The sequence below is a fragment of the Podarcis bocagei genome, assembly GCF_964188305.1.
Source record: "Podarcis bocagei genome assembly, chromosome: 17".
NCBI classification, from domain to species: Eukaryota; Metazoa; Chordata; class Lepidosauria; order Squamata; family Lacertidae; genus Podarcis; species Podarcis bocagei.
Genome location: NC_138143.1, coordinates 9,254,842 through 9,280,265, shown reverse-complemented (window position 1 = coordinate 9,280,265; position 25,424 = coordinate 9,254,842). Strand labels below are relative to the sequence as shown.

The window sequence follows — 25,424 nt, the reverse complement described above, 5'->3', positions numbered from 1 at the left end:
AGTCATGCTGGCCACATGACTCGGAAGCAGTACGCCATCTCCCTCAGCCAGTAAAGCGAGATGAGCGACGCAAACCCAAAGTCGTCCATGACTGGACCTAATGGTCAGGGGTCCCTTTACCTTTAAGAGTTGGAATGGACCCTAAGGGTCATTTAGTCCAACCCCCTGCAATGCAGGGATCAAACTTGGCTTGGTATGGCTGGATCTCCCTCTGGGGGTCCGCGTGAAGCTGTAAGCAATGCTGTGGCTATTTTCAGTCTGGTGATCTGGGGTGCTGCTTTGGGGCACTCAGTAACCTGCTGTTTTGAAGACACTGAAGATTTCAGTGCGGGGTGGGTGTATTGGTGAGAGTGAGTGAGTTAGGGAGTTCTGGGTGTATTCAAACAGGTTTTGTTGTGGTTATGTATCAGCTGTGCCTGATGTGGAAATCTACAGGATGGTAGATTTTAAGTGCTCTCCAGGAAAAAGCACACCTGGCCTGACATTGTCTGTCTGTCTGTCTGTCTGTCTGTCTGTCTGTCTGTGCCTCTGGCCATCCTCCCCAAGTCAAGTTGCTTTTGCAAGGATTTCCAAAGCTGTTGCTTGTGTGGGTCCTGTGCTGGGAACAATGCACGAAAAGCTTGAGGGGGGGGGGAGGGGAAGCACCCACTGGACGGGAGCATTTCCTCTCTATTGTGTGGCTCACCCTGGCCTCTTTCTGTGTTGATTCTGACCAGCTGGTGGAGCTGACGGTTGTGCCTATTTAGCTTGGCAGTGGCAAAGTTGGCCGTGCATGTGCACATGGTGGTGTGTGTACATGTGAGGAGGGGGTCTTGATTTTGGATTCCTTTATTCACATCTATCTGTTAGTGACAGACTCCTGGATAACTTTATTCTGAGATCAGAGCAAGGTAGGCAAGCTAGATGCACCATTCCCCCTTCCGCATCTCGTGTCTTGCTTTTTGGTTTGCAAGGAGGCATCTCTTCCAGTCAGGGCGCAGGGCCATTTAATTCAGTTGTTTTCTCCCTAGCATTCCAGGTTGATGCCTGAGGCTTGCTTGTGAGTTTATTTTGGCTGGAGCCATTCTTGCTGAATCAAATTACAGTGGTACCTCGGGTTACATACGCTTCAGGTTACAGACTCCGCTAACCCAGAAATAGTACCTTGGGTTAAGAACTTTGCTTCAGGATGAGAACAGAAATCGGGTTCCGGCGGCGCAGCGGCAGCAGGAGGCCCCATTAGCTAAAGTGGTGCTTCAGGTTAAGAACAGTTTCTGGTTAAGTCCAGACCTCCGGAACGAATTAAGTACTTAACCTGAGGTACCACTGTAGACAGAAAGAGTCAATTCTGCCACCTTCACCATGTCTGTTGAAGCAAAAGAACCATTCCCAGTATCTGCTGCAAGCCTCTTATGTTTTTTCCTCATTCTCTTTTTTTAATATACATTTTTATTAGTTTTTTTAACATATCATTTCCAACAATCATTTAACATAACTTCTTATCTTATACAATATTTTAGACTTCCGTCAACAACCTCTGAAGATTTTCTGTTCTTTATCACTTGTTCTACATTTCTTAATTTCTCTATTACTTTTAATTATCATTAACTAATAATTCTCTTCATAGTCTTCCTTGCAATATTTCACATAGTCCTTCTTACAGAACTTTTTGCAGTCCTGCTAGTGTAATCTGTTTATTACAATTGCTTTTCAGATAGTTCAAATATTTACTCCAGTCTTCTAAGAATCTCTGGTCCTGTAGGTTTCGAATCCTTCCTGTTAATTTATCTAATTCTGCATAGTACATTAATTTCATTCTTCTTTTGTCGGTAATTCTTATTGCTTCCATTTTCCTCATTTTCTTTACTCCACTTACTGAAGTCTTCCTTGCATGAGGTGAAATTGTACCGATCCTCTGGATTTTTTTTTTTTGTTTTTTAATCTTCTTTTAAGCCAGTGTGTTAATTTCTCTCTCTCCCCCCCCCCCCCTTGAGGTGGATGAGTTCAGAGGGGACTTCTGGTTGTATGTGACACACTTTTGTGACATCGGTTTCCTCCCCCTCAGTGAGTTTGTAACCTCAATCTTGTCATCACCTTTCCTGCCCCTTTAAAAGGAAGTGTGTTTTTTATGCACGCTGTAGTGGCGGCAGGCTGGAAGGCAGTTCAGAAGCTGGCGAATGGGGAACCGGCCAGAAGTCATTTTCCGTGCAAATTGTCAATGTTTCTGGAGGAGATAGAGACACATCTACCACTGGAGAAGTTGTTTCCTCAAGAAGCCATTATTAGGAGATGATGGTATGTCGTACTTTCTACTTATTTATTTCCTTTTTAAATGCATTCCTCAAGAAAAATCCAGGGAAAGTGTTTGGATGGTACCTTTCAGTGTGAGTTAAGCTCCCTTTCTGCTAGAAAATGCGGGACTCAAAACTGTTCGGCTATGAGCTTCTGTATCTGAATAGGGAGAATAGAGCATGGGTAGGCAAACTAAGGCCCAAGGGCCAGATCCGACCCAATCTCCTTCTAAATCCGGCCTGCGGATGGTCCAGGAATCAGTGTGTTTTTACATGAGTAGAATGTGTCCTTTTATTTAAAATGCATCTCTGGTTTATTTGTGGGGCATAGGAATTCATTCACTCCCCCCCCCCACTAAAAAAAAAAAGTCTGGCCCCCAACAAGGTCTGAGGGACAGTGGACTGGCCCCCTGCTGAAAAGGTTTGCTGACCCCTGTTTTAATGTGTTGTAAATGGCTTTGAGATTTTCCCCCTTTAAAATATAAAGCAGTATAGAAATAAAATTAATAATAATAACAGTAAGTTCCATTGCAAAAAACCTGCCTAGAGATTCTGTTGTGCCGACTGTAACCCAGGTTTAAGAGGTGCCATTTGGCGATTAGCTTATATACCTGAGTTTCTTTTTTTTAAAAAAAATAATTTTTATTAAATTTTTCTTTTACAAATTCACCATCCCAAACAATATTCACAAATTTCAACTTTTTGGACTTCCACCAGCTTTTCCACCAATCATCCATATTTTCTATTTTAATGCATTTTCTAATATTATATTGCCATTTAATATATCCTTTTCAGATCTACTTCTTTTTTACAATACATCTTTAACTCTCACAAAACCTCTTTAAATCCTACTAACGCTGTCTGTTCATCACATATGCTTTTCAGGTAATCTGTAAACTTTCCCCAGCCCTCAATGAACCTGTGATCACGTTGGTTATATACCTGAGTTTCTAACACTGGTCAAGGGTGGGGAAGAGGCTGTCAATGCCTGCAAATCCCAGCGCTTTACTTCCAAGTAAGAGAGAGTGCAGATACAATGAAGCCCATTTAATTGGGTTTGAGGGTGGGGCAGCATCAGAGTCCCCCCGCACTGTTGCATTCTTGGAAGCAGAAACACGCTAACCGAGCTTCTAATTCAGGTGGTACAGTGGGGGCACCCAGCTAGAATGTTGCTTGGAGTGGGAGTCTTTAGGAGACTTTTGAAAATGCACTTTCTGGCTGGGTTGGCAACTCTTTTCCCCCGGACAGAACGGAACGGTCTTTCAGATTCCTATGAACAATGGCGCTACTGATCATGGCTGTGCAGCCTTAAGATTGAGAGGCGATTTTAGCTGGAAATTGTTGACCAGCTTGTTGGGCAAGGGATTCATGTCACGCCTTTTTGGCTTCCGTTTCTTCACCTGCACTGAGCCGGCTTCTGAAGACAGCACTGCTTTTATTTTCCAACACTCCTTTCCTGTTAATGGTTAATTCCATCCCTAGGCAAACAACTCCAGAAGGAGAAAGTGCTTGTTTCTTTCTGGTAGGTTGTCATGGCTCCAGGCTGCTGCTGGTTGTTATCTCCCCCCCCCCCCGCCACCTGCTCCTGCAGGGCCAACCCAAGGAGTTTACCTGTCCCAAGCAGGTGCCCTGTGAAATGGAGGGGATAGGAGTGCACCTCTTTTACTTCTTGCAACATTGCAGAGCATGTTGGCATCACAACTATGAATATGTACACTGTGTTTGGTCCTGTGATAGGAATTTTGAGGTCTTGGATATATGTTAAAATGTTCATAAGTGTACCAACCAAGCACGTACATAGATCAGCACAGGAAGACCGACCTGAAGCCGTTTTGATTCCTAAACTGAGCAAATGTTTTCTCTGCAAGGTCAAAGTGGAAAAGCCTCCCCATTGTCTTTTCCTTCACAAATCCTGTCTTAAGGGTATGTCTGTGTTTGAATAGGGTGTGAGCCTGTGACATGGCCCAGGAACTAAGTATTTATCACTACAAAAGACTGGCCAGGCTCCCCAGGCAACCCAATCAAGAAACCTGCCAGACAGGAGATAAACAATGACAGCAGAAAAACAACATTCACATTTCTGTTTTAAGACCGCCTTTTTTGTGATGGAGGGGACAGTCCCTCTGTGATAGAGGGACGCGGGTGGCGCTGTGGGTAAAACCTCAGCGCCTAGGACTTGCCGATCGTCAGGTCGGCAGTTCGAATCCCCGCGGCAGGGTGTGCTCCCGTTGCTCGGTCCCAGCACCTGCCAACCTAACAGTTCGAAAGCACCCCCGGGTGCAAGTAGATAAATAGGAACCGCTTACTAGCGGGAAGGTAAACGGCGTCACGCTGGCCACGTGACCCGGAAGTGTCTTCGGACAGCGCTGGCCTCCAGCCTCTTAAGCGAGATGGGTGCGCAACCCCAGAGTCGGACACGACTGGCCCGTACGGGCAGGGGTACCTTTACCTTTTTTTCTGTCATGTAGGTATGATGTATCTGAGGGGTGGTCTTAGGTTACACTCCTTCTGTGATGTATGTATGATGTTTCTGGGGGTGGTCTTGATCTACAGGGTGGCAATTTCAAAAGTCTTTATAAGGCCTTGCGCGCCATTGTTCTGGGTTCCTCCTCTCTCCTGCGGGTGAGGGGAGCACCCTGTTGCAACAGATCAATAAAGATCAAGCTTACTAGCTGCTTTGCTTCTCAATATTCTCTGGTTGGCCTCTGTTATTCTCTCCTACCAACAGGGAACCTATGTAAGGACTCTATATGGGCTCTTGGATACTCCATAAGGGAAAAGGGCAATTTTTGTTTACAACAGTCCACTGTCTTCTGTAATGCTTTCCCCCCATTTATACCCCACAAGAGTTCAAGATGGTGCAGCTGATTCTCCCCCTCATTTAATCCCCACATCAACCCTGTGAGGTAGACTCGACAGAGACATAAGAGAGTTACTGGCCCAAGGCCACTCACTGAGTGGATCTGCCAGTCCTAGTTTGGCCACTTGAACCAATATGCACTGCTGGAATCTACTTATGCCGGCAACTCTCAACTTAGGCAGGAGTTGGCAGGCAAAGCCAAAATTGTGTATAGTCAAAACACATTGCCTTCAAGGGTGGTGAGATTGCCAAAGTCTTTTTTACCCGCTTTTGACCCCCTTTTAAATATTTTTTTTAAGCTGAATGCGCACAAGTTTTAAATGCACATAAGCTACGAGTTACCTGGACTAACATTGCGGACTATTTATGTTGTACTGTACATCAATATTTTCTTATACACAGCTTAGCAGCTGTTTTATGTCTTGTGCCCCTTGCCTGGTTAATTCCTTCTCCTTCTTTCTTGCTCCAATTTAAATCACTTGGCATCTGAGCAGAAGAATATGGAACTGGCTGGTGAGAAGCTGAGGAAGGAGCTGGAAGAGGAGTTGAAGCTGGACCCCGAGCAACTTCGCAGCCACGCCTGGTACCACGGCTGTCTGCCACGCCAGGTAATAGCCCACAGATACTGTGGCAGTGAGCGGGAGGAGAACTTAACAATGCTTTCCTGGGACTGTCTCTTAACTCTTGGAAAGTGTAGAAATCTGCCGGTAGTACCCCAAACTGTTCTTAATGGCGAAGGTCTGCTTCTCCCGATGTATTCATGATTACTTGTTCCATTTCTCTCCCGTCCATCAACTAAGTCCTCTGCGTTGGCTCACAGCTGAATGAAACAATAACATGCAGTAGAAAATGTAGTTGAATTCAGCACGAGGGTATTACTCGTAATGCCTGTCCTGCTCAACGCAAAGCCCTTTACAAAGCTACCTTAATCCTCTTTGCCTCTTTCGGAAGTTTGGACAAAGAGGAGGAGCTGTTTCAGCACAGAGAGCAGGCACAGTGGTGGTGAAATCATAGATGAAGATGTTTCTGTGTCTCCAAAGTGTGCGGAAGCTGCAAATTCCATGTCCTCTCAAAGGGGGGGGGGGATAATAGAATTGTAGAGTTAGAAGGATCCAAACAGCCACCCAGTACAACGCCCTATAAAATCTCTTCCCACTGTGGATTCCCTATGGCAGAGGTTTTCAATCTTTGGCAGCCTCTCTCCCTCTTCCAGACACCCTTGTGGAGGGTTCCTCCAGCCTTCTCTCCACTCTCCTTAGGTGTCCTCTTGGCAGCCACTGCTGCCGCCCCTGGTCTGTGAGCTGCCCCCCCCCCGCCCCAAAGAGAGGTGTCTCCCAGAGGCACCATTCGCCTGCAGAGCTTATAGCCGGGATGCTGCAACAAACAGCTGTGCAGGTCTTTGGGAGGCAGAGACATGCAAGAGGGCATCAGAGGAGGGAGGGAAAGAAAGAGGAACAGAGGCCCGTGTTGCCCATGGCAGCACTGACCATCATTCAAGGCACCTCAGGGTGCCACGGCACACTGGTTGAAAACCACTGCCCTATGGGCTTATTGCGTTCAATAGCTGCAATGTTCTCTCCTTTAATAGTTGTCCAGAAGGGAAGAGTTTTGAAGGGTGCATATTGTATCTGGCCCAGAAGAGAGATTGATATAGCTGTCAAAGGTATGAGTGTCCTATAGCAGATTTGGTCTCCTGCCGATGGACTTGCAGTACCTCTCCACACTGACTCATTGGATCCTGCTAGACAACCCTCCTTTCTTGCTACAGTGGTACCTCAGGTTACAGACACTTCAGTTATAGACGCTTCAGGTTACAGATGCCGCTAACCCAGAAATAGTACCTCGGGTTAAGAACTTTGCTTCAGGATGAGAACAGAAATCGTGCTCTGGCGGCGCGGTGGCAGCGGGAGGCCCTCAGGTTAAGAACAGTTTCAGGTTAAGAATGGACCTCCGGAACGAATTAAGTTCTTAACCCGAGGTACCACTGTACACTGTTTTTGCTCCTGATCCCCTCGGCCACCTCCAACCACAAACCAAGTTCCTCTCTCTCTCTTTCTCTCCTTTTCCTTTCTGGCCTTAGGAGGCAGAGTCTCTGCTGCAGGACGACGGAGAGTTCCTCATTCGTGACTCACGGTCTAGCTCCGACGACTACGTCCTGTCGTGCCGCTGGGGCGGCCAGGCCCTGCACTTCAAGATCATCCGCGTGGTGCTGCGCCCCCGGAAGGGCTATTCCCGCACCCTCTTCCAGTTTGAGCAGGAGCAGTTTGACAACGTGCCCGCCCTGGTGCGCTTTTACGTGGGCAACCAGAAGGCCATCTCGGACGCCTCGGGAGCCGTGGTGTCCCGGCCTGTCAACAGGAGCGTGCCCCTCCGCTGGCTGAAGGAGCGGTACAGCGACACTGGCCAACCCCCGGGGCCGGGCAGGGTGCCCCTTCGGCGCTTCAGCTTCCGTGCAGCCGCAGATGCGGAGGAGACGGGAGACGGGAGCTTGCTTCGGTGAGCAAACAATTACTGTGGGAGCTTTGTCTTGGGGGAGGTTGCGATGGTGGGCATGGCATGACTTTCTTGTGGTGCAAATCTAAGCCAGTGCCTAATGGGACTCCCAAATCCCATTCCCAGCCAGCATGGCCAAGGGTTATGGACAGGGCTTTCCCCCCCAGTTGGAACTCAGTTCCAGAATCTCTCAGGTGAGTTCTGGCCCCTCTCAAGTGGACACCATTGCCATTCTAAGAGAACGAAGGAGTTGTTCATGGTGAGTTCCAGCACCTCTTTTTCTAGAAAAATAGTACTGGTTAGGGGTGAATGATCGGTGTTGTAGTTCAACGACATCTGGAGAGCCACAAGTTCCCGTGATTTAAGCAGGCCAACTAGGAGGAAGCACAACTTTTAGGCCTACGTCTAAATAGCTGTGAGCAATTCCCTGGTCTCGTTCAGACGTAATGCCAAACCATAGTTCAGTGCTTCAGAGGGCCTTGGGCTCCCTACTCCCCTCCCTTCTCTCCCAGTATGAGATAAACGTGTGAATTGACCTGCCTTGCGTTGTGGCTCTTGAAGCCTCGTCAGTGTGATGTCCATTTGTATGTGAGTCTAAGCATTATCTGGCAGCTGGTCCACACATTCAAGTGGCTTTTCTGCAGGTTTTTGAAAGGCAGCATTGGTGGGCTGGAATGAGTCAGTCATTTCCCTCTTATCCGCCCCCCACCCCCACCCCAGGACAAAAGATCGAAGTGGAAGTGACCCCAGTAGTCTAGACCAGTTGGATCGGAAGCCGTCCTTGCATGGTGCCCAGTCGGACAGCAATTTGTTGACAGGTGAGTGACGTGGAGATGGCAGGCTCAATATCAGCTTCTGTTTGTAATGCTGGAGGTGGGTAAGCAATGGTAAAAGTCCAGTGCAGTTATTACTAGACTTAAAAGAGGCAAGCTGTTAAGTTTTCATCAGCTTTCTGGGATGTTTTCCACTGTCCAGTTGTTCTTGGGCTTGTTGATCAGAAGGTCAGCAGTTTGAATCTGCTCGATTGGGTGAGCTCCTGTTGTTTTGTCCCAGCTTCTGCCAACCTAGTAGTTTGAAAGCACACCAGCGCAAGTAGATAGATAGGTACTGCTGTGGCTGGAAGGTAAATGGCGTTTCCGTGTGCTCTGGCACTCGTCACAGTGTCCCACTGCACCAGAAGTGGATTAGTCATGCTGGCCACATGACCTGGAAAGCTGTCTGTGGACAAACACCAGCTCCCTCAGCCTGAAGTGAGATGCACGCCGCAACCCCATAGTCGCCTTTGACTGGACATATCTGTCCGGGGTCCTTAACCTCTTTATATTTACCTTCTGTCATCCAGCTTGAAAATAGACATGATGTTTCACTTTTTATTTTTTCATGTGAAAGGAGAGATTTTTATTCTGTTCAAAAATCATGGAATTTACCAATGAAAAAACAACAACCCAAAAAGGTCCTACTTTAATGGGTTGAGAGCAGTAACAACAACAACAAAAAAATCCAAACCACACTTCAGAACCAGAGTAAATCATGGATTGTTTCTCCTAGGTTGTAAATTGTGGGATTTTGAAGAACAGACCTCCTTGGGCTGTTTTGCTTATTTATTTAGAAGAGGTATATATGAGGACAGCAATTGTTGCTGTTGGAGTGGGTGCCAATCGAGAAGGACAGCTGGGTCACAGAATCATAGAATTTTAGAGTCAGAAGGCACCCTGGGGTCATCTAGTCCAACCCCCTGAAATGCAGGAATCTTTTGCCCAACGACCCTAAGATTAAGAGTCTCATGCTCTACTGACTGAGTAAAGCAGTGGGCATTGTTTCAGCTCTACGATAACCCAGATTTGGATATTTGAATATCAGCATCATTGGCCAATGACTAATACGATGACCTGGGTTTGATGGGCTTAATTTGAGAGTTGGAGCTTACTGCCTGTCAGCCTGCAGAGGAACCAACCTCCACGGCAGGTTGCCAGGAACCAGGATGGATTTGATTTAAATCAAATTGATTTAAATCACTAGTCAGTCAGACTTCAAAATACATAGACAGATAATTATGAAATTATTGTGAGATTTAATAAGTTAACTTTATATTTGGACAACTTTTCTGCTGTACTTTATTGGAAGGAGAAAAACAACCATTTCCTTAATAATAATTTAAACAATTTATTTAACTAAAACAATAACATTATAGCATATGCATCCATGTTTCTTAATTGATGTGGTTAACAAACAAACAAACTTAGACTGAGTTTTAGCACAGATGAAAAACTTAAAACAAATCCTTATTTCCTGATGAATAACCTTTGGACCTTAATGTAGCTTAAATAGAAAACTATCTTTAGAAAGATTTTTCATCCAAAAGCATTTTATTTTAAAAATCCATTTAAATAAAAATATATATCCTATTTTAAATATATATATCGGTTTTTAATTTTTTTTTAAAAAATCGCTGATTTTTATCCACCCTGCCAGGAATGGATAAGACATGAAAAAGTCCTTACTATCTATATTTACAGAGAAAGGCTTAGGAATGTAGCCTCTTGGAATAATGGCGTTGTCCCGGGTCTATCTCCACCCCCCTTCTCTCCCACTTCCTCATTCGTCAGCAGGTGGCGCTGAGGCCCCTTTGCTTCTGAGCCCTTTGCTCTCCTACTTTTAAGGCTCGCCAGGTTCTGGGAGATGGCAGGTCTGGAACATAGCTGTCAACTGTCCCTTATTTGGCGGGAAACTCCCTTATCCCAGCGCCGTTTCCCGCTGATGTACCGGATTGATGATGTCCCTTAAATTTCCCGGGTTTCATGCTCACCCAGCTCGGGAGGGAAGCAGCGGCTCAGGGTCCCCATCTTTAGAGAGAGCGCGCGCACGAGCTGGCGCATCTCTGTCCCTTTCCCCCCTCAGGGGCGCGTCATGAGGAGACAGGTGGCGGCGGGCGGGCAGGCAGCCTCTCTCTTGCGAGACTTCTGCTGCGCTGCCAGCGGAAGCTGGAGGCGGTGGCAGCAGCGGCTGAGGAGGTGGTCTGAGGGAGGAGGAAGAGGAGAGGATGAGGAGGGACGCAGAAGGGTGGCGCTTCAGCGGCCGCCGTGGTGCTTCAATCGCCTCATGCCGGGCTTGCGGGCAGCGTGGGCGAGAGTCTCCCTCCCTCCCTCTCTCTCGGGCGGGGAAGGGCGGATGGAACTCCTCACGCCAGGACAACGGCAGCCCCGACGTGCTGCTTAGCATCCCCTCCAACCAGTGCAGCATCTTAATGTAGTGATTTCCCCCTCTGCATCCCTTTCATAACTCTATTTTTATAAATCATTTGTCCATCCATAGTTCAATTTTTTACTACAAGTTTTCTGTCAGTCCTACCAATGTATGTAACTCTTTACAGTAGCTTTTCAACTAAATTATAAACTTTCCCCATTCTTTATTAAAGAAGTCCTCTTCCTGGTTTCTAATTCTGCCTGTAAGCTTTGCCATCTCGACGTTGTTCATCAGTTTTGTCTGCCCCTCTTCTTTGGTCGGAGTTGTAGACCCTTAGGATCATCTAGTCCAGCCCCCTGCAAAACACAGTCAGTCGCAGCAAAAGCAGAATGGCTTCATCAGTGCCGGATTTATGTATAAGCTAAGCAAAATCCCTTATTTTTGAGGCTGCTGGTCCCTTATTTTCAAATCTGTAAGTTGACAGCTATGGTCTGGAATGCTTTCTAGTGATAACGTGTCAGCCAGCTGCTCCGTCTCTGCCTCATCCTCTCCCATTATTTCCCTACTTTCCCCCTCATCTTCCTCTGAGCTGTGATCCCCCTCAAACCCCTGTTGTAATTCCTTCAGGAAGGTTCAGGCTGGGGAGGTGGTCTCCACCATTTCTCCTCTGCCCAGTCCCTGACACTGCGTGGACTTGGTGCCTGTTCTTCCTTCTGACCCACAGGTAGCCCAGAAACATCACCTGGAGCCCAGGACCGCTGCCAGCTCCCTCCCCTGTCTCCTGCCTTCCGCACAGGCAGCGACCCTGTCCTGCGGCCCAACGCCCTGAAGCCTCGCCCACTGGGAGGTCCACCACTGAGCGGTTCTGAGGGACGGCTCCACTCCAAGGCTCCACCCAAACCTTTGAGGGCCCCGTCCATGCTGGTGAGCGACTACTGCGAACTGGTTCCCAAGGCTCCCGAAGGCCCCGGGAGCCATGTGGAACGTCTACAGAAGGAAGAACGGTGGCGGGGCCAGGCCTACATCACAGAGACATCCTTTGGGTTCCTGGACACGGACGGGGCACCTTCTACCCTCCCTGAGACGGCGGAGGCTGCCGAGGAGCCAGAATTTGAATGGCCCCTGGTAGAGACCACCTCCTCCTTCCAGCCTCGCCACTTCAAGTCGCTGCTCTTGGCCCCTGACAACAAACCTCTGGAGCCCAGCGCCCTAAAACGCCTCAAGGACCTGTTTGCCCAGCACGACTGCCGGGCAACTGCCCTACACATTCTCCAGGTAGACTGCCAGGTGAGAGACACCAGCGGCAGGTGGGTGGGGGACGCACAACAACAACTTTTCACTTTACCATTCGTCCCGGTGATCTCCTGCCCCCACCGCAAGTATGGCACATTTTGGGCTTTTTATAGATGATTGTTTTTGTCCAAACCTGTCCTGAGAGCTCACTGCTGAGCTCAGTGCTGATCTGTAGTATGTTCTCTGCCGCACCACCACTGTGGCTGGTGCACAAAATATTTCGGCTAGGAGGTGTGTTTTTTTGGTGGGGGGGTGAATTCTCCTTCTCACAATGGGGTAGGGGCTAAATCTAGGTAGGAGACCTGGCTTCCAGCTCAGGATCATGGCTGGGCAATATCTGGTTTTCAGTATTGTGATATATCACCAGCTAAATATTTCAATGTATGGATACATCATAATATCGGAAATGAGAATGGAACTATGGAGAGGCATTGGCTGGCTTCACAGTTTTTCCCACATTGTGATTTTTACAATAGCATGCACACGCAAACACACACCATGATTTGCGATATATGGCCAGGTCAAAAATTGTGAAACCAATCTCAGGATACGGACTTCAAACCAGTTTTAGGTGATACATCCATATATTGCCGAGCCCTATTCTAAGCTGGTGGGAGGGTGTTTCTAGTTTTGCCCAAAGTTGTTGAGCTCCCCCCCCACCAACCACCAAAATCTACACTTTCGACATCAGGATTTTACTGGACATTTCAGTGAAATGCAGAATACAGTCATACCTCAGGTTGCGAACGTGATCCGTGCGGGAGGCATGTTCGCAACCTGCAGCGCTGCTGCGCATGCACGTGACGTCATCTTGTGCTTTTGCACATGCTCGAGTGCTGAAACCTGGAAATAACCCATTCTGGTACTTTCAGGTTCGGCGCGGTCCGCAACCCAAAAACGTGCAACCCACAGCGTTCATAACCTGAGGTATGACTGTAGAATCTCTTCTCTGCCCATAAGCATAAATTATAAAGCTTTCATTCTTTTTAAGATGATGCAAAAACTGACAGATGGACTGTGCCAAGAGCTTTTGTCGACTGGCTAGACCATCGTTTATGTGTCCAACTGCTCTGTGGCTCACAAAAGCTGATCTCTTGGTTGGCCTACAAAATGCCCCAAGACACTGTTGTTTTTACTGTAACACAGTGCTATCGTTCTGAAACCCACTCACAGTCCATCCTAGATGGTAAAAGTATAATAAACTAAATAATTAAGGATAAGACCTGCCTTGGTTAAGAGGTAGGTAACCTTTGTCTTTAGTACATCTCAAGACAGAGAGAGAGATGTATGGTGTTGCCCTGAGAACTAAACATGACAAGGTGGACGTTTACTTTTCTTTTAAAATCAATGAATAAATCTCAGAGCAGAAAGCTTTGGAGCCAAGATTTCTCTTCCTTCAGCCCTCTTGCTTACTCTTGCACACATGCTATTTATGACACTGTTTTAATTTTGTTTAGCAAAATAAAGCTGCCTCATTCAGAAGAGATAGGTTTGCTTTTAAGCCAGAGATTCATTGTGAAGTTTTTAAAAGCCTTATGAAGGCAATGGAGAGCCATGAGATTGGAGCTGTGTGGAAGCGATGTGGGGAAGGCCGACTTGTTTTTAAATGGAAAAAAATGCATGTGGGTTGCATTTTTGCATTCCTACATAGTGCAACTTTCAAAGAAATGTTCTGATTCCTAAAATGCCTGATCTTTCCTTGCTCTAATGGACCAGGGAAGGTTCTCACACATTGGGTCCCAAAAATGATGATTTTTACTACCACATTGTGTTCGCGTTTAGTTCTTGGGTGCCCACCTGAGCACTTCTCATTGTGCACCTCGTCACAGAAAGCAGATTTTTATGCTTGCTTACCTCAGGTGGGAAGCACGATATCTGTGGCAGCCCACAAGGGAAACCAGCCTGGGGAGCGGAATGGCGGGAGGGAGGCCGTTAGCTGCCTCAAGTTCCTCACCCTTTCCCCAAAATGTCCCCCCTCTATTCTTCAGGTTGCCAGAATCATTGGAGTGTCCAAGGAGCAGCGGCGGGTGATGGGGGTCAGCTCAGGTCTGGAACTCATAACCCTCCCTCAAGGGCATCAGTTGCGGAAAGACCTGCTGGAAAGGTATTGACATTTGGGAGTGGGCAATGGAGCAGACACGGGTGGCGCTGTGGGTTAAACCACAGAGCCTAGGGCTTGCCGATCAGAAGGTCGGCGGTTCGAATCCCCGCGATGGGGTGAGCTCCCGTTGCTTGGTCCTTGCCCCTGCCAACCTAGCAGTTCGAAAGCACAATGTGCAAGTAGATAAATAGATACCACTCCAGTGGGAAGGTAAACGGCATTTCCGTGCACTGCTCTGGTTCACCAGAAGCAAGTAGTCATGCTGGCCACATGACCCAGAAGCTGTACGCTGGCTCCGTCAGCCAGTAAAGCGAGATGAGCGCTGCAACCCCAGAGTCGTCCATGACTGGACCTAGTGGTCAGGGGTCCCTTTACCCTTTACCTTTAATGGAGCAGGCCCCACAAGAGGGGAGAGTGGCATTCCTAGGATGACCACAGCTACCCCAGGAGTTGGTTGCTTGTGGCTCATGCAATTGCTCTGTGTGTTTGTATGTGTGTGTGTGTGTGTGTGTGTGTGTGTGAGAGAGAGAGAGAGAGAGAGAGAGAGAGAGAGAGAGAGAGAGAGAGATCGGGTGTGGGGGGCAACCAAGTCAGTATGGAAATTGTAAACTTTGCTAATGAATGTACTGGAAGGCGGAAAAGAATTTTCCTAGGCTGAGTGTTCTAGGGGCCCTGAAATACTTTTGTGTGTGTTGGCTGCATTTTTCCTCCTTCTAGGGCTTGAGATGAGTATGCAAAGCTGTTTGCCAAGTGGAAACATGTTCGAGTGGGAAATTCAGCAAGGGAAAATCCAGCAGGAGGGCTTTTACGGGGAGTCACCCAGCCTCTGGCCAGACAGAGCTCCAAATAAATAGCTAACTTAGCACTGTGATCTTGTAACTACTCGGTTACCGCTTGGCAACTGGTTGACTGTATTCACTTGAATAGTCTGAGCAGCAAACAGCAGCCCAAACCTCTGTATGGACCATGTTGAGTTTCACACCTGGGCTGTGATGTGATTCTGGCTAATCTGAAAACCTGAGTGTTTTCCCCAAGACTAGAAATCACACGTGCAAAATTCAAAGCCTTGAGAGTTGAAACATTTGTGGTGGGAAACTCAAGGTGTGGTATTGAAATTGGAGCATTGGTCAGATAGGCCTCAAGCCCTCTTCCTACCACAAAACTGCTGCTGTGCTCCTGAGTTTGGAATGTTTACTTATTAAAATTTATGCTACACCTTTTTGGTACGGTGGAGTGGCTAAGAGGCTAAGGATTTGGGGATGTGTCTGGTTCTGAGTTCACGCTGTGACTTAGGCAGACTTTCTCAATGTCAGCCCCACAGCTGCAATAGGGGAATAATCCTACTTGCCTACCTTGCAAGCAGGGGTGCCAACTTGAGTAAAATATTTGGGTGGGGGAGGTAGGCCCCACCCCACATAATCACATGATGTGCACACACACCATTTGAGTGGCAATGCCCATCAACATTGGTGGGGGGCAACCTCCTCAAATATTTTATAGGGGACCTCAGCCCCTAAGAATTCGCTCCTGTGTTTGCAAGGGTTTGCGATATAATGTGGTTGTGATGTTACTTGATCACTCAGCAGTAGTATAAAATTCTGTTCTTCTGATGGTAGGTGATGGGATTAGGAATTTCCTGAATTATGGGTATATTCAAACACATTTAGCATTGGATAAGATGGGAGTAAGGGACGCGGGTGGCGCTGTGGTTTAAACCACTGAGCCTAGGGCTTGCCGATCGGAAGGTCGGCAGTTCGAAAGCACGTCAAAGTGCAAGTAGATAAATAGGTACTGCTCCGGCGGGAAGGTAAACAGCGTTTCCATGCGCTGCTCTGGTTCGCCAGAAGCGGCTTAGTCATGCTGGCCACATGACTTGGAAGCTGTCTGCGGACAAACGCCGGCTCCCTCGGCCTATAGAGCGAGATGAGTGTGCAACCCCAGAGTTGTCTGCGACTGGACCTAATGGTCAGGGGTACCTTTACCTTTATGATGTCCATTTTCTGTGGCACAGCACCCTCTTGTGGTGATTTCATGGGAGGACAAAATAAAACTCTAATTATCTGTCATTGCTTCTGCACAAGACTGTGTTTGTTTTGAGGGCAGCAGCGACCCCTGTCTGTCCACTCAAGATTCCCCCTTTGCCAACCCTCAGGCACCACCTCATCGCTCTGGGCATCGCTGTGGACATCCTAGGCTGCACAGGGTCCCCAGCTGAGCGGGCGGCCATTCTGCACAAGATCATTCAGCTGGCGGTGGAGCTGTGGAAGTCAGCGGGGGACCTCTTTGCCCTCTCTGCTGTGATGAAAGCCTTGCAGCTGCCGCAGGTGAGAGATGAGTAGGGGAGTGAAATGAACAGTAAGGCATTTGCCAATACACTGGTCACGGGATCTGCTGCAGGGGATGGAAAGCCAAGGCTGTGGAGCAGCTGTTTGCCCAGAAGGATTGTGTAGTGGGCCACGGAGAAGCGTGGCCCTTCGGAAAAGCCAGCCCTGCTCTCACTTTGTGTGACTTGCTGTTAGATGGCTGTTGTGATCTCTCCTCCCCTCAAACCACTTTCATCTGAAAAACAAGTACAGTGGTGCCCCGCAAGACGAATGCCTCGCAAGACGGAAAACTCGCTAGACGAAAGAGTTTTCCGTTTTGGAGGTGCTTCGCAAAACGAATTTCCTATGGGCTTGCTTCGCAAGACGACAATGTCTTGCGAGTTCCTGCTGGTTTTTCCCCCCTTCCCCCCTTTTTCTAAGCCGCTAATCCGCTTATCAGCTGATCCGATCAGCAGATAAGCCGCTAAAAGCCGCTAATCCTTCAATGGGCTTGCTTTGCAAGACGAAAAAACCGCTAGACGAAGAGAATCACAGAACAGATTCTTTTCGTCTTGCGAGGCACCACTGTATCTAGTTTCCGGGCCTCACTGAAGGATGTACAGTGGTACCTTGGGTTACATACGCTTCAGGTTACAGACTCCGCTAACCCAGAAATAGTACCTCGGGTTAAGAACTTTGCTTCAGGATGAGAACAGAAATCGTGCTCTGGTGGTGCAGCGGCAGCGGGAGGCCCCATTAGCTAAAGTGGTGCTCCAGGTAAAGAACAGTTTCAGGTTAAGAATGGACCTCTGGAACGCATTAAGTACGTAACCAGAGGTACCATGAGAGCGTGGATATTTTAACAGAGCCATGCTTCCTCAGAATGGGGAGGCTTCATCCCAGTTATCAACATCCTTCTTGAATTCTTCTGTTTCATTAAAAAGTCCCTGCTCGTGGCATGTACAAAGTTATACCTCAATAAATCTGCACGTGCTGATAATGCCAGCCCTTATTTTGGTCCTTAACTTGCCATTCAAAGCCAAGAGGTTTCGGGCTCAGAAAAAAATGTGCAGATTAATGCCAGTGAAAGGGATCGAATTTAAATTTGCCCAACCACAGGGTGTGAATGTAGAAGCAGCCCTGGCTGTTATGCAGAAGCTTGCATACAGACTTATTAACCCCCTTGTGTGGATTTAACACATTTCCATCCTGTATATCAGGGGTAGGCAACCCCTGGGAGCCAGTGTGGTGTAGTGGTTAAGAGCGGTGGACTCGTAATATGGGGAGCCCGGTTCGCATCTCCGCTCCTCCACATGCAGCTGCTGGGTGACCTTGGGCCAGTCACACTTCTCTGAAGTCTCTCAGCCCCACTCACCTCACAGAGTGTTTGTTGTGGGGGAGGAAGGGAAAGGAGAATGTTAGCCGCTTTGAGACTCCTTCAGGTAGTGATAAAGTGGGATATCAAATCCAAACTCTTCTTCTTCTTCTGGATTAGGCTGGATGCGGCCCAATCGCCTTCTCAATCCGGCCCACGGACGGTCTGGGAATCAGTGTGTTTACATGAGTAGAATGTGTGCTTTTATTTAAAATGCACCTCTGGGTTATTTGTGGGGCATAGGAATTCGTTCCCCAAAATATAGTCCAGCCCCCCCACATGGTCTGAGGGATGGTAGACTGGCCCACGGCTGAAAAAGGTTGCTGACCCCTGTTTTAATGCTCTGTGGTGTTTTTTTTTTAAAAAACCTTATCAGGTCAATCACCCAGGTCTTTTTGTGACACAAAGTCTGCTGGTAGCTGGTCCAGTAAGACTCTGCTTCTCCCTCTACAGATCACACGACTGGAACAAACATGGAGGCACCTGCGCCAGAACCACACGCAGAGCGCCATCACTTTTGAGAAGATGCTGAAGCCTCTCATGGGGTGCCTGAACCGGGCTGAAGGTGAGACCTCTCAGCCATTTTGACGGAGGCACGCCTGAGGATGCAGAACATGGCGTCGACGTGATGACATTGTTCTATGGCTCCCTTTCCACATGATTGAACCTAGTTGTGGTTTGCAGCTGTCGCACAGTGTACAGCCCCACAGACGTTTATTTTTGTGGCCTCCACATGGGCTACTATGATGTTTAGATCTTCTGCCTGTGCCACAGTTCACAGGAAGGGCTTTGCTGGAACCGTAGAATTGCAGAGTTGGAAGGACCTATTTAAAACCATTTGGTACCCTTCTGAAACCTTCTGTTTCCGTGCTTTGGTACTAAACACTATGACAGCTCTTGGCTTGTCATTGCAGACCCCCCCCCCCCAATCTCAAGGTCAGGTCACTTTTGTACCCTCCTCTTAACGTGCAAAAGATGGTGTTTGGCTACAGCCCCAGGAAGAAAAAGCCTGTGGAGGGTGAGCTGGGGGTGATGTGAACGCATTGCTGCCTCCCCGTCTTGGAAGTAGGTGTGGATGGAGGCAACTACCTTGCCTTCAGCTGGGGACCACTCTCTGTAGGCTTTCCTTTCAGTTGGATGACACCCAGATGAATTATGTGCACAGGCTCTTGGAGAAAAATTTCGTCCTTCCTATATACTTGCATCTAATATACCGTTGCTCTCCTACTGTCTCCTGAAGCTCCATTTTTTGTTTTTAAAAAAGCATTCTTAATTTACTTACTGAGCTCTAAATTGAAGCAGCAGCATTTTTGAGAATCTGCACGTCAGCCTGTTAGCCAGCGCTGTCTGCTCTGACTGATAGCAACTCCTTAAGGTCTTTCCCATTACAAAGAGGCTCCTGGGGTCCTTTTAACTGGAGATGCCAGGAATCAAACACAGGACTTTTGCCTGCAAGGCATGGGCTCTTCTAGTTGTGGCCCCTTCCATTTTTCTTTTTTTAAAAATAATTTAATTATAAAGTGATTTGTGCTTCTGCCCCACAGGGAATTCAGTCCCCACCCTGAAGGAGGTTGCAGTTCCCCACATCCTGCCCCTCCTCTGCCTTATGGAAGGAGAAGAAGTCTGGGGTAGCAATGAGGAGACCTGTGATGCTCTTCTACGGACACTGGAAGCAGCTCGGTTCATGGCCAACAACGCCAGTGCCTACCGAATCAGTGCTGAAGCAAAGCTCCAAGGTAGGGTAGCTCTTGACAGTACTGATGAGCCCAAGCCTGTCCAGAGGTTGGCTGCTTCATCCCTTTACAGCCTCATTTTGTGCTCAGGTTAGAGTACAGTATATGAGAGACTTACATTTTATTCTCTCAAACATTTACAACTGCATATGCATGGAACGTTTCTTGGAGTACATGGAGATTGTTTGTTGTAGAGATTTCCAGAAACCGAAAAAGTTAAGGAAACGAAGTTGGCTGAGCTGCAGAAAGAGACAGATGCCTCCAGGGGCACAGTGAGTGTCGTGGCTGTGTAGGGGTTGGAACCTGGGCTTTCCAAAGCGAACTCTGGCAGGCAGCCGTTCCATCGCTGACTTTTGCCATGGCAAAATGGCTGCTGCTGCTACTGTTGTTGCTGGACTGTATTTTGCCTGCCAGCCGAATTCTGCATCATGGTTTCCTAGGTCTAGCCTTGCTTCTGCCATGGGTGGCACCCCCTTGTCCTACGGAGTGGCAGAAACATTGCTATTCCCTCCATAAATGCCATATGCAGATGCATGCCCCGTTTGCCGCCCCCCCCATTCAAGCAAGAGACTCTTGGGCATCCTCAGTCAAATCCTGTAGCCACGTTGGTGCTTAAAATGTGAAGCAGCGAGATTTTTTGGGACGGTTGCTAGAGGTGTAGTTTGCACATCACAAAAACACCCAAGGGGATCCTCAAAGCGAGGCCTCTCAGGCGCACGTGCAACTTGTGCCAAGGCCTTCCCTCGCCTACATTTTATTCCAGGCAGCGAAGGCTTCTGCACATACACCATTTTCTTCTGTGTCCGCTTGTCTTAGCCCCAGGCAAACACTCTCCCTTCTCCAGCCAGCTTTTCTGCTGCCTTTCCAATAAAAAAGTTAGATAGCAAGAACCAACCCACAGGAGGTCATGTCTTGTAAACTACTTGAGTAGCCTGTTAGTTCCTTTCCCTGAAGCTCGGGGGGTTAAATTTGGGACATGCCGCATCTGTCCACTGTGGCTTGTGTTGCTTGTGATAACATCATAATCTGCTTTGCTCAGGATCTGAATTCTGCACAGCCAACACCTGGTGCCTCAAGCAGAGGCTTGCAGAGAGGCATTCCTTTGCATGCTGCCTTAATGTTTTCATGCATGTGTGTTTAAGCTGATGCACAAAAGCGCCACTGTGGCCCAGAGGGGCTGCCCTTTCTTCTACCTGGTATTGTGGCATCTAAAGAATATGGTTTCGTTCCGTTAAGCCAGCACTGCTCAAACTGCTGTTTTGTTATGTCCTGGAACTACTTCTCTCTAAGCTTATAATGTGCAACTTCACACCTTGAACCACCTCTATTGTGGGCAAACCTGGTGCCTGACCTACGTGTAACTCTCTCACTCCCCACGGACAACTGCTGGAGCCTCACAGCTGTTTTTTATCCCTTTCTCCAGGGTTCCAAGGTACTCCAGAACTCCTGGAAGCATTCCAGACTGAGTTTTCCCTCCGCTTATTCTGGGGCAGCAGAGGAGCCGATGTGGACCGGGTGGAGAGGCACAAGAAATTTGAACAGATCCTGACTGTCCTTTCCCAGAAATTGGAATGAACGGGACTAAGAGTTTTGCACTCCTGACACACCAGCTGGGATGCACGCAGGGAACGGCAAAGAGTAATTTGTCGAGAAGCCAAAGGAGGAAGCACCTGCTGCTGCTACGAGAAACTTCTGGGACTGGAAGGCACAGGCGTCCGCGTCCGCAAGGAGCCGAGACTTTTCGGTGAGAGAGACGTTCCTTCTAGGAAACAAATGGTCGTCTTTCTATGCTGCCCGAGGCCATTGGTGCCTTTCCCGGCCTTTGAGAATACAGGCAGCCTCTGCTGGGGACTGAACAGGTAGAAAGCAGTCAAAGGCCTTTGTTACTATGTGGTGGTGGAAGCATTCTGTTCCCATCCTACTCTAGTTTGAATGCCAATTAAGAATGCTACAGATGGGGAAATCTGGGATTACCAGCGTGGTTTTAGAACCCAGGAAGTTACATTTTACACACCCCTTCTGTTTCAGCACATGCTTATAGGTATCTGTGTTGGTGTTTGGACCAAGGCTGTTGAAACTTAACTGCAGATGTATTTAAGCTCTCCCAGCTAACTGATTAGTGGCATTTGCCCAATACTGATGCTGGAAGGTGTCTCCCCACTCCAAAATTAAAGGAGATACTCGAGGCACGGTTCTTTCTAGAATTAGATGTAATTAATCTTAAGCAGTTGAGCACCCCCCCCAAACCCTCAAGTTATGAAACTCCCTCATCTCACTGCAGCTCTGCAGTAGAAACTGGGAAACTGTGGTCTTCCAGCAACCCCCATAACCTAATCCCGGGGGGGCTGCTGGCTGAAGGGCCCTGGGTCTCCTAACACCCTTGCTTTGCCAAGTGCCGTTTCATATTTTGCTGCCGTCTATGTCATGTATGCTTTTCTTGCAAGCCATAGAGGCAGCTTATGATAAAGAGGGGGCAGAAATGTTAGTTGGCAGGAGGTCTTTGTGATAAATAGAGACAGGGGGTAGTCCGCTTGCTCCCAAATGATCAACATACACAGCCATCTAGCATTTTTATAAACTTCTTAAAAAACCCGCACTTGGGAGGCCAGAGAAACCAACAGTCAACTGCACAGGCTAAATTTTGTCTGCTATTTACATAAAGTGTAAAAAGGCACCAGCAAATACATTCTACATCTCGAGAGAGAGTGTGGCTCGCCCCCCCCCAATCCCCTTACCCCCCCCTCCATGCTTTATGGGGGAACCAGGGTTAAGAGCCAGGGACATTTTACCGATTATGTGAGTAAGAAGCTAAACTGAGTGGTAAAATAAATTGGTCACTGTATAAAAAGGCTAATATGTTAAAGAGTCCTCTTTTTTTGTTTTGTTTCCTAAAAACAAAGCCACACAAAAGTCCACAGATCTGGGGGGCAGGAAGCAATTGGTGGCTGTCCCCAATGGCAAAGTTCAGGGTTCAGGGTAGTGACTCCAGGGAGTAGGCACTTCTGAATGGCTGAAGGGGCCAGGCCAATCAATCCAGGAAAAATAAAGTGCGTTTCAAGGAAAGAGGAGCTGGGTGTGTTTGATGCGGCTGAGGCATCTGGCCTGCCTTCCGAGCAGAGGTGGTGGTGCTCACACCTTACGCAGCGATAGCAGCCGACTGCCTTGCCAAGCAGCTATTCACAACCCGGTTCTCCCTCCACCCTACCCCAGAAAGCCAATGGCAGGCACAGTGGCATGAGGGTGCAAGTTAAAGGCTTCCTTTCAACCCGGCTCCCTTCTCACTGGTACACACACATACACACAAACACACAGAGTCTACTGACTTGCAGTGCAAAGCAGCTACTGATTCCTTAGAGAGAGCTCTGCTCCGACCAGCCCTACTGAGGGGGATGGCTGCCACCTGGCCCCCATGAGAAGGCGGGCCCATTTTGCCCAGGGCAGCTGGGAGAGAGGAAGCAACCCCCCCCCGCATGCCACACCAATTGCGCTTACACTATGGGAGACCCACCCAGGGCTAGAGGCGGGAAGCGAGGCATCCCCATCCTTTATGCAAAACCGCAACGTTGCTAAAGGAGGAAGCAAGCGGCACGTTTCGATCCGTTCCTGCTAGAGAACGTTTTGCAAGGGATCTAGTGTAGCTGGGCTTGCCTCCAAAGGCATGGCGGGGAGGGAGGAAAGGGGAATTACTGGTTGGGGGCACATTATTAGCATGGAGACCAATTCCACCCCTCTCCCGCATGGCTCTTATCCAAGATTTTGAGCGGGCTGCAGCCATCATTTCTTCTCTTCAGGCAAGCAAAGTCGCCTCCCCCAGTTTCTGCAGTGGTGATTTGGTGTGACCTTCCTTCTCGGATGGGGTCACCTGCAGCCGGCATTGCACTGTCCTTCCCCCAGTCAGCTGAAACACTGCACCTCTCTTCCACACGCGCCCTGCTGTTGACTCAGAAGTCTCCAAGCCGCAGGCCTCGTACCACGGCCAATTCGGCACTCAGTTGAGGTTGACCCGCAGGTAGGAAGTGGGGACGTACCCCTCGCCTCCTTTGCTTCGCCGTACACGGGTCCACCCGTCGCCCTTGTCCTCCTCCATCAAGCCGAGCTCTTCGCCCTCCAGCATGGAGATCGTACCTTCACTGGAACCTGGAGTGGGGTGGAGAGCAAGCAAGCTGGCAAGTGAGCAGAAGCTTAAGTAATACCCCAAAGTAAAAAAAAGAAAAAAGGGTAAAGGTAAAGGACCCCTGGACGGTTAAGTCCAGTCAAAGGCGACTATGGGGTTGCAGCGCTCATCTCACTTTCAGGCTGAGGGAGCTGGCGTTTGTCCGCAGACAGCTTTCTGGGTCATGTGGCCAGCATGACTAAACCGCATCTGGCACAACGGGACACCGTGACGGAAACCAGAGTGCACAGAAACGCCGTTTACCTTCCCACCACAGCAGTACCTATTTATCTACGTGCACTGGTGTGCTTTCGGACTGCTAGGTTGGTAGGAGCTGGGACAGAGCAATGAGAACTCACTCAATCACGGGGATTTGAACCACCAACCTTCTGATCTGCAAGCTCAAGAGGCTCAGTGGTTTATTTAGGTTGGTTTACCTCTGCCTCCATAGCCCATGCGGCTGGGATACTTGACTGGTGTTCCCAGCCAGGACATTGGCAGGGAAACAACTGTAGGAACCCCTCCACAACCCCAGAAAGACTGTATGGGGTGAGCTTTGCCATCTTGGATGAGCCATTAGCGCTTTAGGGAGGGGCGTCCTGTGACAGGACTATTTGCATGCTGAGGGTCTGCCAAAGTGCAGGAAAGCTACAACAGAACTCAGGTTCTGGAGAATCTTCCTTTTCGCTACTGCACTTCCCCCATCGTTCAGCCCGGACACTGAAGTCCAGTCCCAAGGGCCTTCTGGCAGCTCCCTCACTGCGAGAAGTGAGGTTACAGGGAACCAGGCAGAGGGCCTTCTTGGTAGTGGTGCGCACCCTGTGGAATGCCCTCCCATCAGATGTCAAGGAAATAAACAACTATCTCACTTTCAGAAGACATCTGAAGGCAGCTCTGTTTAGGGAGGATTTTAATGTTTGATATTTTATCGTGTTTTTAATATTCTGTTGCGAGCCACCCAGAGCAGCTGGGGAAACCCAGGTAGATGGGCAGGGTATAAATAATAAATTATTATTATTTTGAGGGGTGAAAGTGTGCAGTGGTAGAAGCCCCAATGAAACAATTATGCAAACTGGACCATTTTGCACATGCTTTACAAATAAAACGATTTGCGGGGATTTGTACAGTGTAAATTTTGTGGCTCTTGGGTTCCTCCCCCACATCAAGGCACCATGGCTACCTTTGCTTTCTCTAGAACTTATAGGATGAGGAATCACATTTTCCGGATACAGGACACTACTTTTTGTTAGAAAACTGTGTTGGCGGGGCAGGAAGAGAATAAGACTGGCTGCTCTTTCTTAGGCGAAGCCATATAGGCCAAAAGGAGCCTGGCCTGGCCACTGCCTCCTTCACAAGCTGGCGCTGCCAAGTTAGCAGGGTGAAATAGCACATTCCAAACAGCACAGTCCAAAAGCAGGACTGTTCCTTGCAAATATTGTAAGGTAAAGGTAAAGGGACCCCTGACCATTAGGTCCATTCGCGGACGACTCTGGGGTTGCGGCGCTCATCTCGCTTTATTGGCAGAGGGAGCCAGCGTACAGCTTCTGGGTCATGTGGTCAGCATGACTAAGCCGCTTCTGGTGAACCAGAGCAGCACACGGAAATGCCGTTTACCTTCCCGCCGGAGTGGTACCTATTTATTTACTTGCACTTTGATGTG

At 48.5% G+C, this 25,424-nt stretch overlaps 2 protein-coding genes across 3 annotated transcripts in view; one reads left to right on the top strand and one right to left on the bottom strand.

Moving 5' to 3' along the window:
- The first annotated feature begins 2,123 nt into the window (after positions 1-2,123).
- SH2D3A (SH2 domain containing 3A) lies at positions 2,124-22,922 on the top strand. Its single transcript, XM_081175865.1, has 10 exons — positions 2,124-2,274; positions 5,625-5,738; positions 7,211-7,626; positions 8,344-8,441; positions 11,531-12,093; positions 14,088-14,203; positions 16,353-16,524; positions 18,332-18,443; positions 19,423-19,614; positions 21,035-22,922. The coding sequence occupies exons 1-10, from the start codon at positions 2,269-2,271 to the stop codon at positions 21,184-21,186; spliced, it is 1,941 nt and encodes a 646-aa protein (XP_081031991.1). The 5' UTR covers positions 2,124-2,268; the 3' UTR covers positions 21,187-22,922.
- Positions 22,169-25,424, bottom strand: part of TRIP10 (thyroid hormone receptor interactor 10) — an 88,394-nt gene continuing 85,138 nt past the window's right edge. For both annotated transcript variants that reach the window (XM_081175866.1, XM_081175867.1), the window contains one exon: positions 22,169-23,748. In XM_081175866.1, coding sequence (XP_081031992.1) covers positions 23,600-23,748 — 149 coding nt within the window. In that variant the 3' untranslated portion in view covers positions 22,169-23,599. The remainder of the gene's footprint in view (positions 23,749-25,424) is intronic.

What these genes read in the sequence shown, in the direction of transcription:
- SH2D3A (XM_081175865.1), top strand. An exon ending in TTCTCCAGGTAGACTGCCAG is followed by an intron (nt 12,094 to 14,087) that starts GTGAGAGACACC and finishes TCTATTCTTCAG; the next exon opens with GTTGCCAGAATCATTGGAGT. An exon ending in GTGCCTGAACCGGGCTGAAG is followed by an intron (nt 18,444 to 19,422) that starts GTGAGACCTCTC and finishes TCTGCCCCACAG; the next exon opens with GGAATTCAGTCCCCACCCTG.